Here is an 18,915-nt window from a genome sequence, read left to right as displayed (position 1 = left end):
ACTCCTGTGTGAAAATAAATTACACTCATTAAAAAAATGTTAAGTAATATTACGACATTTTTTCTTGTTTCACGGAGTTAGATTTTTCTAAAAGAAAATGGGAAAATTAAAAATTGTGTAAGATTTTTTCCACTTTGTTGCTGCAATTTTTTACCGACGAGGATTGTTTTGTTTTCTAGTGATAATTAAACAAAAAAACTTAGTCTTAGTTGGTCTTAGTTAGAGGTTTTTGAAAAAAAATCGACCAATTTTCGAGAAGCTACACTTCAAAATTCGAAAAACATGAATTTTCCACGAATAATTGCAAATCATGTCAATTCTTAATCTCGAAATCTTACCAGCAGTATAGCAAAAATCACCCACCCTTAGACTCGTCTTAACCTCCCCTGACCAGTTTTAATTTTTAAATAAGGCATTGAGTGAGTTTTGGATAATTTAAAATATTTTGAAGCCCTGATAAAGAATGCTTATTTTTAGCGTAACATTTTTGCTATTAAAATTTGAGCAGGGGTTGGGAGAGCACCCCTGTACCCTTCAGCGGGGGAGGTCGAGACGAGTCTAACGGTATGCCATTCTGATGGTTAGAACTGGAGTTTTTAAAATTGACAATATTTGCAAAACACAAAAAATCGTATTGTTCGAAATTTGGAAATCAATATTTTGAAAACTGAATGAAATAATCTCACAAGTTAATGGACACATTTAAAACTCGTTTTCAAAGTTCCAAAATGCTGAGCTCATTTCACAAAATTTTGATTAGAAATCAAATTTAAAAGCTGTGTTTTTTACCTTCATTGGGGACATAAAATTTAAAAATTGGTATAATTTCAATCAAGTTTATCGAGATGAATTCAAATCAAACCTTTTTTTAAAATTATAGGTTGCTGATGTCTGAAAGTTTTCAAAAATTGTCCCGTAAAACCCATATAAAAGAAATATTTTGTTGAAAAATTTTTTGACCAATCTGGTGAAAATTTCGTTGAATATCAATTTAAACATTTTAAAGAATAATTTGCATCGATTTCTTACTTGCTGCTTGTTGAGATCGAGGGTGAGGGGGATGGAGCGGCACGACTCGCCGGTGTTGTAGGCGCTCGAGCTGTCCTTCTCCTTGTCCGACGAGGGCGAGTCTCGCTTTTTAACCGGCTCGACGTCGACCCACAGTTCGCGGCCCTTGAGGCTGACCCTGCCCGGCTCGTAGGGCAGCGAGTAGATGGGCTCGGCGTCCGAAGCCTCCGAGATCGTCTCGTAAATGTGCTCGTTCTCCGAGTCACCGAACGGACGCATCGCCGGACTGGGCTCGATTCCCGTCCCGCCGACGCCGCCGCCGCCTGCCCACGGCACCGCAGAGTCCAGCGTGATCACCGCCATTTTCTTGCTCAGCGCCGACAGCTGCTCGTCGATGATTTTGAGTCTCTGCTCTGCAAGCTTCTTCGCCTCGTCCGATTTGTCACATTTGTTCCCGTGGGCCCTGAAACAGAAGATGGATTAAAAAAAGTTTAAAATTTGACCGGTAGGCAACACTAATACACTGGTGTCACGCAGGTTGCATAACCACTGATTTACAGACTTTTTGTAATTATTTGAGCAATTGACCAGTTGCATAAACCCTTAGTTATTGAAGCCGCCAACAGATGGCGCAACCACAGACTTTCTTAAAAGTTTTGTTTTAAGCGGTTTCAAGGCATTTCCGCTGCGATTTCAGACTCAATCTAGCTATTTTGCTTTTTTTAATTAATTTGCTTTTTTTTGACGTGCTGAAAACCAAAATCGGTTCAGCCATTCGCCGTAGAAACGTTGGAAAAGATTTTTTTATTTCAAAAAATAGTTTTTCACGATTCTACGGCGATTGGCTGAATCGATTTTGGTTTTCAGCACGTCAAAAAAAGCAAATTAATTGAAGAATGCACAGTAGCTAGATTGTGTCTGAAATCGCAGCGGAAGTGCCTTAAAATCGAAAGTCTACGGTGGCGCCATCTGTTGGCGGCTTCGAACACTTAGGGTTTATGCAACTGGTGAATTCCACATGAGTTTAGAGAGCATTAGGAAATTTTCCTAATTTTAGTGTTCTAAATAAGAGGTGATTTGTGTCGAGTGCTCTTTTTTGTGCGATACATTTTTAGAAAAAAAATAATAAATTCATCAAAAACCGAAATAAAACATTTTTTTTAAATAAAAAAATGCGTGATCATTTTCTAAAAGGGATGTGTCAAAACAGTTTCGTTAAATAACACTCGTCTTAAATTCACAGCCCCAACCATGACGATATTTTAAGTCGTAAATAAATTATTTATGGCTCCGAGAATCTAAACAAGGAGGTTCATCAATTATGCAAAGGTAAACACGCGCATACTTAATAGTATTATCTTGATCACAGCTTTCTTGGCTTTTCTCCTCGTTCTCCTCCTCGGCGCCGTCCTCCTCACCACTTTTGATGATAAACGACGTCGACACGAAATCGTAATCGTCCATCTCCTGCAACAGTTGCAAAATACAAAAAATTTAGCCAAATACGTTTAAAATAATATATTATCTGTGCGTTAACTTTTGTTATCGGCATGAAGCCAAATTTCCATGCAAGAAAGAAGCGGGACCGCGTGACAAAGCGCTAGCTACTCCCACAGCATATCAAATTATAAAATTAAAATCACATAATGTTATTCCGTTATGTGCAGCAGTCGGAGCCACACGACGACGACTTGAAACAGTCTCCTTGTCTCCTTCGCGGTTAATTGTGCAAGAGGGCAATTTTCTCATTGTTTCAGAAGCGAGGGCACAAATCTGTTGCTCTCAGCTGACATATTTTCCTCGATCGGGGTCCGTTGCAGACGACAGAAATCTCTCGGATTAGCAGATTAGATTTGAGCAGTGTTTTTGCGGCTTTTTGGCAGAGAGGATGTCGCTGAAAATCCCGGCGCTCGTTGCAGCAGGTTCGAAATTATTACAACATTTTTGGCTTGCCTGGAATTTTTCTTTTAAGCCATTAGAAAATATTGTCTCGAAATATTTTTTTAAATTTGTTTTGGTAATAAAAATGTAAATTGACAAAATTTGAATCAAAATTTATTTATGTTTTTTTTTACAAGTTACAGACTTGAATATTTAAGGCATTTTTTGACCTCAAAAACCATTCCAAAAGTTAAAGACGGACTGATTTTAGTTGATGTAGTTAATTTAAAATTTTCCCTTTCACTCGAATGGTCAAAGCGGTCAAAGGAAATATTATTTTAATGTTAAAAAACTGACTAATATATACGGATCATTCTCCTCAAAATCGATTTTTTTTTGTGCTAAAACAGCCGACGATCTATTAATTTTTCGTAGAAAAGGATTTTGTTTGTTTTTTCATAAATTCTGGAATTTACAAATGTAGCAATTTTGTAATCTCTTACTTTTATTTCCGTTTTACTCTCTCTCTCTGTTTTTATTTTCTGGCTCGGCTCCATTTATTTGCAGTTTGCCTGCTGGCCGGCTCGTCTCGGGCCGACGACCCACCCCGCTTGGCTTGTGAACCGGGCGACCCGCAACCCCCGTCCAGGGTCAACACGACTGAGAGGGTGGCGGCGCTGCGCCAACTCATGCAGGCGCAAGCCATATCGGCTTACATTGTTCTGACGAACGACGACCACCAAGTGAGCGACAACTTGACTCTTTGCCCTCTACTCATTGCAGGGAGAAGGCAAGGGTGGCAATTCAAAACCAACGCCAGTCTGGATTACATTTCGGCGCCATTATTAGGTCTTTTAAAAGGATGCTTTTTTCGCCAAAGAAAGAAATTATTTTGGCAGAAGAATGATAATCTTTTTTTTTAAATTAAAAGCAAAAATAGCTGAAAATCCTGTAAGTTTACTTTTTTATTTCCATGCATTGCAATTTTTTAAAAATCTAATTAATTAAAGCATCGTTTGGCACACAATTTGATGTTCTAGCTTTATTAGAATTCAAAGATAACCTTTTTTGTAACCTCCGAGATATTATTATTCCACCCTGATTTTCCAGGAAAGCAGTTATCTATCAAAATTCGAATTTTCAGAGTTTTTACTTTTCAATTAATTTATTTTAAAAAGCTACAATAGCCTAGAAAGAAATAATTTTTCCCAGAATGCAAAAAAATCACCTGAATTGGACAAAAATATATTTTAAAAAAAAAATACTCTTCCAGAGCGAGTATGTGGCGGATTACGACGACCGTCGCACATTCATCACCGGCTTTTCCGGGAGCAGTGGCTGGGCAGTGGTGACGAAAAACGATTCAGCCCTGTGGACGGACTCGCGCTATTTCCTGCAAGCGGACCAACAACTCGACTGCGACTGGAAACTCATGCGCAGCGGAAATCCTGGCGTAAAAAAAATAACTCAAAGAAAGTCAAAAGGCTCGTTCACCGAGTTTTTCCAACTTTTCCAGGTACCAAGCATGCCGCAATGGCTGATCGATAATTTGGCCCAGGGCGAAATCGTCAGCGCCGATCCGAAAACCGTCTCTCAGGCCGAATGGATTAGCTGGGTTAAGGAATTTGGTGAGAGAATATTTGTCTTTACGTTTCATGTACTTTCAAAACGCCAAATGAGCTTGAATTGCACGGTTAAAAGACTGTTGAGTCTCGCTAAAAATCACCATTTAACGTGTATTTGGACCACAAAACCTGTAAAAAAGGTCTAAACCGATTCTGAAGCTTTAGTTTTTGACAAAATTATTAAAATTATGTAGTATCCAACGAGTAATGAGATATCACTGGGCGAAATTTTTTGATACGATAGATTTTGTGCGTTATGGATCTATGAAGATTAAACAACCGTCGTCAAATCAAAAATTTCCACCACTACAGAGTTAAAATCAAGAAAGGCTACGTGAATTCAATGGGTTTAATAAAACTAAAACGTTTGATCCTCAGTAATTTGTGTATTATATATTTAAAGTCAATTTAAAAGTTGCATTTTTAAACTAATTTCGTCTTAGGAAAAACCTATATTAATTTATTTTCAAGATTTTTTTAAAAACTTAATGTATTTCATTCTGTTAAAGTATAATTTTTTAAATCAGTTCGTGGATATGAGTTTGATAAAAATATTTAAGATATAAATTCAATATCAAAAAATTTCAAAATTACCAAAAATTTAAAATATCCAGAAGTTTAGGGAAAATAATAAAAATTGATAATAATTGAAATTGAGTTTTAATTTTTTTTTTGAACTAATGCACAAGTTTTTTTAATGAAACTTCATTTAATTATTTATAATTTAAACTTTTCAAGTTGTAGGTTTTGATTTTGAATTTTCATGACTAAAATTGTATTTTGAATTAATGACTCAACGTCTTTAATTAAAATATTCCTTATCTTTCTCTCAAACGTAATAATTAGCACTTATTTAAGTTGTATTTTGTGAGAAATTGGGTCAAAAACTATAAAAAATTAAATTTATAGGGAAAAACCAACTTTCCTGAATTAAAAAAAACTAAACCTATTTTTTCAGAGCCGAAAGGGATCACGCTTCAAGGGCAAAGTGGACCGAACCTGGTGGACGTGGTTTGGGGGGCGGAGCGGCCACCGTACCCTGACACCCCGGCTCAGGTACTGAACGAGGACCTTTACGCCGGCGAGACCTGGCGCTCGAAGGTGTCGCGCGTGGCCACTCAGGTGCAGGCCGGCGGCGGCCAGGCGCTCGTGGTGGCCGCCCTGGACGAGGTGGCCTGGCTGCTCAACATCCGCGGCGCCGACGTGCCCTACACGCCCGTAATCAGGGCCTACCTGACGCTGGAGCTGATCGAAAACCAGCCATCGAAGGTCACCCTTTACGCATCCGAGTCGAAATTTACGCCGGAAGTGCGTCTCCACCTGGCCGAAGGGCAGCCAGAAGGCGTGATAATTAAGGAGTACGAACTCGTCTGGGACGACCTGACCGACCTCGCCGCCAGAGTGCGAAAAATCGTCCTGCCAGGGAAATTCAGCTACAACCCTGGCGTCAGTCACGCCGTGTACGACAAGGTATTTTTTCATGCTTTATTGTTTCAGATTTTTTTTTAAAAAATTATTTTGAATTTAGATTAATTTTCTTTTAAATATTATGTTAAAACTTTTACTAAGGTTTTACTAATCTTAAAAAAATGACGAGAAAAAATTACCAAAAAATTAAAATCTATGGTTTTAAAAATGTGATCATGAAAATCTCAAAATCACTCTAAACTTAAGTTTGTTTGTTATATTTTCTTATTTAAAAAATACATCTTGGAATGTGAATGGATTAAAATATAAATCTGTACTGAAAATAAAAAAAATCCTATTTCTGGTTACAAGATCTCTCATTTTAAAATCGCTCCGTGACGGTTGAATGTTCAGAAAAGTATTCAACCGTCTAAAATAACGTAAAATTCCCTTGCCAGGTTTCGAGTGGCGAAGTGATCGAGGTAACCGCGCCGATTTCCGTGATGAAAGACATGAAAAACGCGGTGGAAGCGGACGGCATGCGAAAGGCGAACCTGCGGGACTCTGCGGCTCTGATCAAGTTGCTCTCAAAGCTGGAGGCAGGGGTGAGTCAACCTCTCATGCGGAAAAATTCTATTATTTTGTTCACACCCGTTATATCATTTTTATATAGGTGGTGGCCGGCGAGGCGTGGGACGAGTTGCGTGCGTCGGCCGAAGCGGACGCGATCAGGACGAGCATGCCCCTCAGCCAGGGGCCCAGTTTCGAAAGCATCTCGGCCAGCGGGGTCAACTCGGCCCTGCCGCACTACGCGCCCACCGAGGCCACCAACGCGCCAATCAACACCACCGCCGTCTACACCCTCGACTCCGGCGGACATTATTTAGGTTTATTTATTTATTGTATTGGTATTTTTGAAAGCATCTTTAAAGCGATTTTAAAGTGATTTCTGTCTGAAATATACTTTTAACGGAGAGAAAATTGACAAAATTGTGGATATTGTCCCGCAAAAAGTTTTTTGCAAAACGGCACTTTTATTTAAATGAATTTTATTGCGTATACTCTCCGTTACCAATCGTTAAAAACACTTATTTGACAAAAATGTAGCATCCTACCCCTAGAAACCCACACGTCACAACATAAAAAACGTCAGAAAATCCAATTATAGTTTCTCGAAGAAAAAACTTTTTTAAAATCATTATGATTTATTTTGCAACGAGTAGAGTGTTTAGACAGGTCGCATTGAAAGAAATTAACATATTGATCAAATAGCTAGTCCAAATAAACACACAGGGTATTTTTTTTTAATTTAAAATTATAAATTTTGTCTGATAGTTGGATTTTTTTAAATTAATTTTATTATTTAATCACATAAAGCTAATTTTATTTTAAATTGCTTCAATTGCCCACTTTCTAAACTCGGCAATAATTAAGCTCTCTTGCAAGTGCTTCCAAGGACCTTTTCCTATAGAAATTTATAATTTTCTTTTGGCAAAGTTAATTTTTTTAAAAGAAAATATTTACTTACGGAAACTACAGCAGTCTAGCCAATTCCAGTGAATTAATGGCTGGTGCTTGTTACGCTGCACAAATTATAAAAATAAGTCTATAAATGTTATTAGGACTTTTTATAATCAGCATTTAAATAATTTTAAAAATTGGTGTAAGAAGGAAAACTCCAAAGCTGAATCTTTGCTCGAATCCACTCTAAAAGTATATCAATTTATTGAAAAATACTTTTTGCAATAAACCAGTTGTATGAGCCCTTAGTGTTCAAAGCCACCAACAGATGGCGCCACGGTATACTTTCGTAATAAATTTAATTTTAAGGCCTTTTCGTTGCGATTTTAGGCTCAATCCTGCCGCTGTGCATTCTTCACTTAATATGCTTTCTTTCGACGAGCTGCAAACCAAAATCGGTTAAGCCTATCACCGTAGAATCGTGAAAAACTCTTTTTTAAATAAAAAAGCTTTTCCAACGTTTCTACGGCGAATGGTTGAACTGATTTTGGTTTTCAGCACGACAAAAGAAAGCATAATTAATTGAAGAATGCGCAGTAGCAGGATTGAGTCTGAAATCGCAGCCTTGAAATTAAATTTGTTACTTAAATATACGGTGGCGCCATCTGTTCGCGGCTTCGAACACTAAAGGCTTATGCAATTGGTGAATTACGTCCCTTCTCATTTTGAGTCAATGGAAAAGCTCATGCATTTTCAATATGTTAATTCATTTGAATTTGGGGTTGCAGACGGAACGACGGACGTGACCCGCACGCTCTACTTCGGCGAGCCGCAGCCCATTCACAAGGAAGTGTACACGCGTTTGCTGGCCGGATGCATCGACGTCGCGACGGCCGTGTTCCCGGCCGGCACGCCGCTGTCGGGTCTGGAAATCCTGATTCGTGGGACTCTGTACAAAGGCGGCTTCGACTACGGACACGGCAGCACGCACGGGATCGGCCACTTCCTCGGCGTCCACGAAGGTTTCAGTTGCAATTATTCCCCAAGTTGGCCATGCGTGATTTTGATCCCTCGCACTTTCAGCCTTCAACACGAAGCTGGTGGAAAACTTTTTCGGCTCGCAGGGTTAGCGATACGCCACGAAAAGCAAAAGCACGCATCGATTTACTAAAACGTGGTTGTTTCAGAGCCTGGCTTTTACATCGACAACGAGTGGGGCATGCGGCTCGAAAACATCGTCACCGTGGAAAGGATTAATTTCACGTCTGTGAGTAGAATGGATCTGATTGTGAGAAATGCAAAATTCTGAATAATACGTTGTTTCAAATTTAATTTAGGACATTATAAAACTAAAATTTGATTTACGTACTCTCAAATGTTGAGTTAGTTTATTTTTGCAAAATTGAAGATACTTGTTGGTTCATGAATTTATTTTTTTGAAATTACAAACTTGTAAAAAAATATTATTTCCTATACTTGAAATATTAAGAAAAAATATTCTAAGCATTTAATTTCCTATTTTTTCCAATTGTAAAAATATAGAGCCCAAAAATATTTAGATTTATCTAATTAAATTATGTTGGTTTGCAGCCGTACGCGGTGAATAAAACGTTCTTGCAATTCGATCCGGTCACTTTGGTGCCCTACGAGGTCAAATTGATTGATCGAGCCCTGCTGAGCGCTGAGCAGGTTCGTCCTCTCCTCCATTAGCCAGCAGTAATCCTTAACTGACGAGAGGCAATTTTTTTCTCGTTCGCAGATTGATTGGCTAAACTTGTACCACGCGAGAGTGCAGGCGCAAGTTGCGCCCTTCCTGCAAGACGACCCGTTGGCCTTGGCGTGGATGCAGGAACGCACCAAGCCTGTCGCGCGAAAATTATCTTTGTAAGTTCCTTTTAAATTTATTTGCTGGTTTTTATTTGTCCAGGAATAAAATTAAAATAATGGTTATGTACAAAATGACAGGTTGGCATTTTTTTAAATTGAACCTTCACGGAAAAATCTCTGAGGGGAATTCTTTGGCTCTTGAAGTGAGAAATTTAAAATGATGAAGTTCAGAATGAACTGAAAACTGAATGTTAAACTTTTAAAAGATTATATTTATTTTAGATATTTAATAACCACGTTGCCTAAAAAAATTTATCAAAATCATCCGCTTTACCAACAAGTTTTTGTCTTGTAAAAATCGCACGGATTAAATTTTACCTTTGACGCGAATCTGGAGACGAGAATGGTCACTTCCTGCAGACTCTCGCTCTCGGCAAAAAGATTTTTGGCTTGCTGCTGGTTGGTGAGGCTGACGCCGTTGACCTGGAGGACCTGGTCGCCAGGTCTGATGCGGCCATCCCTGTCGGCCAGTCCGTCCTTGGCCACCGAGTCTATGAAGACGAAACACTCGCTTTTGCTCGCCGCCTCCTCCTGAGGCTCGGCCTCGCTGAAGCACAGGTTCAGGCCCAGCGACTCGCCCTTTTTCTTATTCAGGGTCACCACCTGAGACAGACACGGCTCTTCACCTTCAGAACCTGATCAGGATCGGCTCTCAGGGCTGCACGGTGGCGTTTTGACTATTTTTCAGAATGTGCTTGGAGATTTTGGGCCGAAATGTTTCCGAAAAGGTTGCTCACGAAATTTCTCCATCCAAAGCAAGCCATGCAAAATGCCACAAGCACCGCCCCAAGAAGCGTGCAAATGATGGGAAAAATAATTGATACCTTGACAACCAAAAAAGTTTGAAAAGCCGTTAGCAAAAATTGGTTCAGCTAATCGAGGTGGAAACGACGGCTAAGATTTTGTACCTTGTTAAATTGGTTTTTTAATGTTTCAACCACGATTGGCTGAGTCAATTGTGGTTTTTCATAGCTTTGAATTAATTATTTTAACGCCAAGAATGCACAGCAATAACGGGATTTTATCTGAAATCATAATCAATATCCCGAAAATTGCAAATTAATGGTGACTCCATCTGTTGACGGCTTTGAACACCACAGAATTAATTCTTTTTACTGTTATATTTAATGGAATACATTTTTCGACAGCAGATCAAGAATATATGAACTTTTTTACATAAAAAAAATCGATTTTTGAAGACTGGATAAGGTGTGGCAGATGAATCAATCAGTGGAAAATTCGATGTAATGTGCCGAAAATTGGCGGGAACGTAAAAAACCGTTATCCTAGCGGTTTTTGGTGCGAACCTTGTACAAAGACAAGGGCGGTTCTTTGATTGGCGCTTAAGATCTTGAGAGCAGCGCCACAGCGACAGCCAGCGGAGTTAATAACCAGCAGCTAGCCATTCTTTTGCCGCTTTATTGTCTTAATTGTCCTGGCAGCCGCTGTTTCACTGCCGTTTGGATTATAAGCCAGCGCTAAGTAAAAAAAGGGCCAATCAAAGAACCGCTCCCTTTCCTAATTGGTCGCCGGAATTCTTGTGGCATTTTTTTGCTTAATTCAGACCAAAAACCGCTGATGTACTGTTTTTTTCATTTCCTCTGACCGAGTGATTCGGCTCCACAGCCGAATTCTACCTTCAAGACCCGCTTGGCACTGGCAAAAATGAAATTCCAGGAGTAATTTAATAAAAACTACATTTCAGTGTCAATTAAAATTCCCATCACGCCGAAATAAGCAAATGCTAATAATAAGTAATAATCCTCACCTCATAATCGAGTGAGTCGTTGAGCAGGAACTCGATATCGTCGTCATCGTCGTCTAACTCGCACTCTGGCAGTTCGTAGATGACCCTGTCGAGTTCCTCGGTCTGCACGGCCGTGGACATGAGCGCCGAGTTGTGCAGGCAGCTGCCCGAGCGTCGCACCTCCACCAGAATCGGCTCTGGAGACGTTTCGAACGCCCGCAGCGCATCCGCGTGCTCCGTGATGTCCTTCCCGTTAACCTACAATCACACCAATCACACCGCCTTTATTCTGCTGTCAGGACAAACTCGAATAGTTAGTTTGGGCCGCCCTCGCTAAGGAAATTGGCAGCAGAAAAACGGATTGCTCTTAATCAAACCTTGATTGCGAAGACGAGCAATAATTCTCCCTGTCAGTTCTGTTAGTTAGATGACGAGAGACTATTTTTTTCGATTTCCAATCGTCTTGGAAACTTCAAACAAGCACAATACTTTCAAAATCAGCTTTAAATGAGTATTTAAATGCTATTATAGGACACAAATTCCAAATTTATTTAATTTTTGAGGTGCAAAATGTTCTCTTTGTAGATACGGGTCTTTTAACTCAATTTTTCCACAATTTCCTCGTTGCAAAACTAATTTTCCCGATGACAGTCACTAATGAAATTGTGCCACTGGAAATTTCGCATTCAAATTGATATTTCGCGTCAAATAAAGGTAGCAAATTGCATTTTAGTGACCACCATTTTCGTTGATTTGGCAATTAACGCTCATTAATTCGTCACAATCGCGGCGATGGCATCGAAAATAAAAGCCCCCGGGGAGCAGAGCAGCGCTCAGTCAGTCAGTGGTAGTGACAGATTGATAACGAAAGTCTCTCCCAATCAACGACACATCAAACGATTCTGTATTATTCAGTGCACGGCAGGCCCGCTAATTTCGGAATACTGCCATAATTGGCTCTTGATTGGTGCCGTCAATCAATCAAACGATTCAAAGGGAGTGAAAATACACATACGTGCATGCGGGTATTCCAATCATAATCAGGGAGAGAGAGAAGGAGAGCGAGTCGATATATTATTTTTTCTCTGCGTCGGGGCCCAACGAAGCCCTCTCTGGTCCCTCCGAGAAGCTGCGTACGCGCGTCAGAGCGAGAAGACAAAGCGGAAATTCCCTCTCTCTGCTTGCATGTGAGAGGAAAAGGTGCGAGAAGGGGCGGCCACCACTTGCAGGGGCTTGTTAATTAAAGGGATGATTGTTAGGCACGCGTTTTTTAATCTGTGAAAGCAGCCCCGCCGTTTGTTGAATGCCTGCGCTCACGAAATTATTTCACGCATAGCTTGATTCATTTTAATTGGAGCCATCAGTCGAGAGAGAGAGAGTGTGTGGGGAAACGAGAGAGATGGAATTAATATTTTTATATATATATTAATTGTGCACGAGGGTGCTTCTAGAATTACCGGAGAGGATGCAATTATATATGCGGGATCGACAAAAGGAGGCTTTTTCCACAAACGCGTCAGACTGGAAAGTGTGATCAGCAGATCTGAATAATCGAGTTAGCTGTTTCGGCAGGTACATTAATTCCTGCACAGCGGTAGTTAACTTGATTTAGATTTTGTCATACAGAAATTTTTAACACCAACCGCAGCTCGTAATAATTTTTATTTTAATTACCGCGCAAGCACAGTTTTAAAAACTGAATGTTTCGGGCACGTCGTTCCTTTTTGTCAATTCCATGGGTGACAGTTGGAAATGTTTTAGGGTTTGACAATTGGGCGGATAATTGACAAAAAAGCTGTTTATATTTTTGGTAAAAACTTCGGTTTTTCACAGGAGGTAAATAAAATACAGGATTGTCAATTTTCCACGACTTGGGAAAAATAAAAAACGTATTGTTTTTCGCAGAAATTTTAAATTTGATATTTCTTGCGATCATACGAGACACGCTAAAAATCGCGTCAAAAAGATTTAGATTATTTAATCAAGGTGTCGATTTTTAATTAGTGTGTTCTCCCAATTTTCAAAGGTCAAAATATTCGGATTTATGCACAATTTTGTTTCAGAGACTTTTCCTAATCTAAATTTTAACAAGCCCTGACTATCCTTTTAGCTTTTGATTTTGGAGACACAAATTTAGCTGAAACCAAATTCCTAACCTTTCTAGAATTAACTTTAGCTTTATAATCACATTTTGTTGTCAAAAAATTATTTAAATATTAAAAAACCGGACTCTTCCTGCTGTTATTTTTATTCTGGAAAAAGCAGCAAACTTGGAATGATAAAATAATTAAATGAATGCATTGTTGGCTTCAGTGAGCAATCTATTTTCAGTTTAATTTGATTCAAAAAGCATTGGAATGTTCGTATATTTCCTTAAAAATATAAATATGAAAAAATTTCAAGGAAAATTTTCCATTCTTCTCATCAAGATTGTAATTACTACAGAAAAACTAATAATTTCTAAAAATTGAATACAAAACATTTTTTTATAAAATATAACAGACTGGATTTCGGATTTTTGATCAGTCAGCCTTTAAAAATTTCAGTTGTTTTTGGAGTTAAAAATATATTTTTGTAATCTTTCCGTACCTCTTGAACTCCAAAACATATTTGATTGTTTCCAACGGTGAAACTTTCATAAAAGGCTAAGAATTTTCTTTAATGGATGAATAATTTTTTTGGCTCTACAGTCAGCTGCAGTTGGAGGCTATTTTCATATTGTTATACGCTCCCATTGTTTTCTCGCCCTTTGTTGATAAATTTCAAGGGGTATTAATTCCGTTTATTGCTGCCTTTTAATGTTTTGGTAATTAATTAATAAATCTAATTAAAAAAATCATCTAAATAGAAAGTATGGGACATAACTATTAATTAGTTCGTCGACATAGATTGAATTCGAAATGTGAATAGAGCGACTCTATAGTAGAGTTTTCGTGTAAATTATATACGTACACACAAACGGAGAAGTGAAAACGATGTCATTAAAATGTTTCGCTTCATCCGATTCACAATTCGATACTAATCACCGGTGATCGGCTGGCTGTGTGCATAATTAGCCCCATTCACGAGGCTGCTTTTAGCAATGGTACTCTACGAAGATATGCACACACTGGCCGCGGGGCCGGGAAAAATGCGCCGTAATGAAAATTACCGCCACGGAAGATTTTAATTAGTCAATTAACGCAGCTGCACACTGTATACACACACATACACACGTGCGCATGTGTGTGTCTGCTGCTTTTAATTCTGCGAGTCGAGAGCGAGAGCAGTCCTTTCTTGGAGTGTGTGGGAATAAAATACGATTTTTCAGAGAGCGTGCGCGCCTCATTATAATCCCGCACATTTTTTTGACGAGCTGCGGATTGTGAGAGCCAATGAACACTGCCGCTGCGTCGTGCAAACTGGATGAATGAACTCAAATCAATTACACGCACATTTATTTTGTATTCGTATGAGAGCAGCCGAGAAAGAAACCCACAACAGCTCTCGCGCAGCACAAAGCACCCGAGCGTGAGCCATTCTCATAATTCTCCTTGTTAATTTGCAATCGGGGAAAATGGGAGAAAAAATTTTTTATTGCCCGCCGTGAATTATAATTCAGCGCGGTGGCATGCTGCCTGCGGCTGCTTTGGATCGTCTCCAGCGGTGAAATGAAAAATTTGGCAATAGCATAGCGCGAATTCCATATATAGACTGTTTATTTTGGTTATTTAAAAGTCCTCAGACGTAGATTTAGAGGCGTGACCTAATTCCGCGAAAAGCCTGTTAAACATGACGTGTAATAAATTTGTGATATTATTTTTAAGTTTTAAATCGCGTGCCCTAAATAGCAACGATTAAATATTTTCCTCTGTGATTCACTTTCAAACAAAAAATAACTCTCTCAATCGATAGTGTTTGATAAAAGATGATAATTTGCAAATTATTTACATGCCTCATTAATTTAAAAATCCAAATTTTAACAAATATCAAACTGACGTAATTTATTTAAATGTGGTATCACATTTAAAAATAATAATCATTTAAATTTTTGGATTTTTCTCAGCGAGACGAATCGAGTGCTGTATGAATTTCTTCATACTTTTGGAAAGGTTTTCCCAAATATTTCCATTATTAAAGTGTGAAAAATCACGAAGAGAATGCGACGGCCTTTAGAAGAGTTTTAATTTGTTCTAAAATACAGTATTTATTTATCCAAGCTTAACTTTTTAGCTATTTCAATTTATTTTTTCAGGGAAGAAAAATTTCATCCAGTTTAAGTTATAAATTGCAAATTAAAATCTGAATTTGCCAAACTGTCGAATGGTAATTTAAAAAAAATCAATTTTCTGAAATAAAAGGTGCGCTCTCCTCGTCGTGAGGCCAAATCGTGATATTTTACAAACAAAATCGGCATTTTGGTATGAAAACGACACTTAATTTAATTTTACGTGCGTAATAAAATGTTCCGAAACTCTGCCAATTAGTTAGCAAGTTTCGAGAAAAGTGTTGCGTGCCTGTTTGCAAAACAACCTGCCCTTAACCTGCCGCGTGTCTCTTTTTATACAAATTCGAAGAAAGTTTGGAAACGTAATACACCAAAAGCCATAAACATTCCTGCTCCCCTCTTTTTAATTTGACACTAAACTTTTATCGCAAATTGTCCACGCGAAACTGATGTTTACGCACTGCACTAGTCGGCAGCTGGTTGGTTGGAAAGTTTACAAGAGGCCCCATTGTCGAGAGACGCGGCGCTGTTGACTCTGAAGAGACCACTTGACCGGCCAAATCCATTGTTTACACAAATTACACGCCGCACATAAAGTTAACTACACGCCGGCCTACTCCTCACTCTGAGTGTGCACGCGTCCAGCTTTAGACTTTAGAGCGGTGCAATTTCCAATTCAATTAACTCCCTAATAAATTGGCCGTGCCTGCGCATACACCGTCTAATAAACTCTGCGGCCTCCCAGACTTGTTTGTTCGGCAGGAAACGAGTTTTAATAAATGAACGCACGCCTGCCTGTTACGTGAAGGGGAAATTCGTCATATTTAACGTCAATTTGCCCTTCCAATTTAACTTCCCCGGTAAATTTCATTAGGCACAGCTGCCGGTTTTAACCACCGCTTGACTTTTTTGTAACATTTTTCATGTGTTTATCTTAAGTGATATTAAATTTTAAACTACCAATCAAGTTTGAAGTAGTTTTCTTTTATTTTTTGAGCATTAATTAAAATTTTGAACACTAGAAAAGCAAAATTTTGCCTATAAATTATAAAATTACTGCACATTTTACTTTTGAATCATTTCTAGGCCTTGGGTTAACTAATTTTAAATTGTTTAACATTAAAAATTCCGTCTAAAACCTTCTAAAATTTTTAAAACCGTCTTAACTTTTGTTTTCGCTTTGCAATTCAGTTTTTTGGGGAAATTTTTAGCCCAGATTTATTTTTTATCAGGTTCCAGACAATTTTTTTTTGTTTTTCACTCGCAAAACTCGGTTTTGTTGCTCTTTTTAGACACATTCTGTCAGATTTGGTTTCTTTTGGGTAAAATCAAGCAGTGGAAATGTTTTTAAAAATAATTAAAACATATTTCTAATGTGGCAAAAACTAATGACTTCTCGATTTCGATGGCACGAAAGAAATAGCAAAAAATAGCTATGAAATTCTATGGTTTTTTTAACTTCGGTTTAAAAAATTTGTTCAATTTGTGTAAAAAGAGACACATTTGGAAGAAAAGAAAAATAATCCAATTATAATTTACAAAAAACATATTTAGATTCGTGCATTTGGTGCCATAGTTCCCAAGAAAAGTATATTTTTATCAAAACTTCAACAAAAAAGTAAGATTATTTCGGAAAATTTGTATTAAAATTGAATATTGTATCAGTGGCCAAGAGGATATGTCAAAAAACCGTCTATGGACAATTAATTCAGTTTAATTAACGGAAAATTCAGCAAAATCGGGGTTTTCATTGTTTTTTTGTTCGAATTTTGTTCCAAAACAGGTGAAAAATATCCTCTATTTTTTCGTGTTTAAATAACTTTTAGACCCTGGATATGGCTGTTGAAAGCCTGTTTCAACCTTAGGACCCAGCCCTGACGATACCCTGAGGGCAAAATTTCCAATATCAGCCAAAATCTGCAAATTTTAAGTGTTGTTTTAATATTTTTCCGATCCTGTAGGGCTCAAATTTGACGTCAAGAGGGCAAAAATCATAAAATTAACCCCCAAAATTATTTGTTCAGCAGTAAATCTATATTTCTTAATTAGGAACGAAAATACAAGGTCCAAAAAGCCACTTCATCTCTGCATCGAAATATGAGAAATGCAATATTTTAAGATTCAGCAGCGTGAAAAGTGATTAAAACTGGAGAGGTTTTGCTGACACGCCTTAGCAGTAAAAATTAATGTTCTTGCGGGTAAAAACTTGAACCCTTTCCCCAGCAAGAAGGCAATTAAACAATTATTACACGCGGAGTGGAACGAAAATAAACGCCGCCGCCGCTGCTGACTCAGTGACTCTCGACTTCTAGCGATGATCCAAACGATTTAGGACAAGTTCCCTCTTGGTGTCCCGAGAGAGAAAAATCGCTCGCTTCTCGTGCAGCCAGCCGAGAGGAAAAGGAAATAAAAATAATGCATCTTGTTAGCGAAGAAGGAGCCTGGAAGCGGCCGCACGCACGCTCGCACGCACGCACACCTTCCTAAAAACAGACACCCCTGCTCCTGCTGCTTGTCGACGACGGGGAAACACTCTCTTGAGTCTCGCCTTTGAAGGGGAAACAGCAGCAGCAGCAGCAGATAAAGTCGTGCAGTCTCTCGAGTGTAAACACACAAGAAGACGGAAACTAATTTCTCTGCTGCTGGAGCACGGCTGCTCCCACGCTCGCGGGATGATGCAGAGCCCTAGAGGCGGGGTTATATTTGCAGTGTCCATTCTATTTTTTCCGAAAATGTTTTAAAACATACAGTAAAAAAGATTCCGGGTTTTCCAAACAGTAATTTTTATTTTAAAGGCTCAGAGTTTATTCTTAAATTATACTGAAAGTTTTGTGTTAAAATAATTAAGTAGCGAGAAAAATTAAAATTAATTAAAAAACATTTTAAAATATTTTTTCGCTATTAATGTACGGTAAAAGATGAATTTTATGTTTGAATTGGCTGGTTTGATCCACTCCTCCGTAATTTAAATGACGAAATCTTAAAAATTTCAATTCACCAGCTGTATGAACCCTCAGTGTTCGAAGCTGCCAGCAGATGGCGCCACCGTATACTTTATTAAAAAATTTCATTTCAAGGCTCTTCCGCTGTGATTTCAGACTCAATCCTGCCACCGTGCATTCTTCACTTAATATGTTTTATTTCGACGTGCTGAAAACCAAAATTGGTTAAGCCAATCGCTGTAGAATCGTGAAAAACTATTTTTTGAAGTAAAAAAATATTTTCCAACGTTTCTACGGTGAATGGCTGAACTGATTTTGTTTTTCAGCACGTCAATAGTAAGCATTTACAGTGAAGAATTCACAAGTTGTAGGATTGAGTCTGAAATCGCAGTGGAAGTGCCTTAAAATTAAATTTATTACTAAAATATACGGTGGCGCCATCTGTTGGTGGCTTGGGACACTGAGGGTTTATGCAACTGGTGGATTCAATCAAATTGAATTTTTTGGAATCTGCTCAGCAAAACGATTTGAATAATGTGCAAAATTCATACTTTTTTACACGTACTAGATTTGTAATAATATCTAAGATAATTTAATTAAAATTCGCTTTATTTGAAGTATTCCATTTTTCGGTCAATTTTCATGGCGGATTTATCGGGAAATTAGAGCGTGGACATATTTTGAGTTTGAAATGTGTGCAAAAAATACTGAATATGAATTTTGTCCATATTTTCCAACGCAAAAATTCCT

General features: G+C 38.3%; 2 protein-coding genes across 2 annotated transcripts in view; one reads left to right on the top strand and one right to left on the bottom strand.

Moving 5' to 3' along the window:
* The window catches only part of Slip1 (SLo interacting protein 1), a 67,232-nt gene that overhangs the window by 2,167 nt on the left and 46,150 nt on the right, over positions 1-18,915 (bottom strand). The window contains exons 2-5 of the mRNA XM_065493081.1: positions 11,038-11,274; positions 9,588-9,872; positions 2,354-2,475; positions 1,030-1,471 (exon numbers count right to left, since the gene is read on the bottom strand). Of these exons, the coding sequence (XP_065349153.1) occupies positions 1,030-1,471; positions 2,354-2,475; positions 9,588-9,872; positions 11,038-11,274 (1,086 nt within the window). The remainder of the gene's footprint in view (positions 1-1,029; positions 1,472-2,353; positions 2,476-9,587; positions 9,873-11,037; positions 11,275-18,915) is intronic.
* LOC135945765 (uncharacterized) lies at positions 2,576-9,344 on the top strand. Its single transcript, XM_065493627.1, has 12 exons — positions 2,576-2,930; positions 3,457-3,632; positions 4,163-4,342; positions 4,406-4,517; positions 5,473-5,984; positions 6,380-6,526; positions 6,595-6,808; positions 8,171-8,404; positions 8,466-8,507; positions 8,570-8,649; positions 8,973-9,071; positions 9,142-9,344. The coding sequence occupies exons 1-12, from the start codon at positions 2,897-2,899 to the stop codon at positions 9,268-9,270; spliced, it is 1,959 nt and encodes a 652-aa protein (XP_065349699.1). The 5' UTR covers positions 2,576-2,896; the 3' UTR covers positions 9,271-9,344.

Source organism: Cloeon dipterum, chromosome X (genome assembly GCF_949628265.1).
Source record: "Cloeon dipterum chromosome X, ieCloDipt1.1, whole genome shotgun sequence".
NCBI classification, from domain to species: Eukaryota; Metazoa; Arthropoda; class Insecta; order Ephemeroptera; family Baetidae; genus Cloeon; species Cloeon dipterum.
The sequence above is the reverse complement of the archived record's forward strand: the minus strand, read 5'-3'. Positions and strand labels throughout refer to the sequence as shown.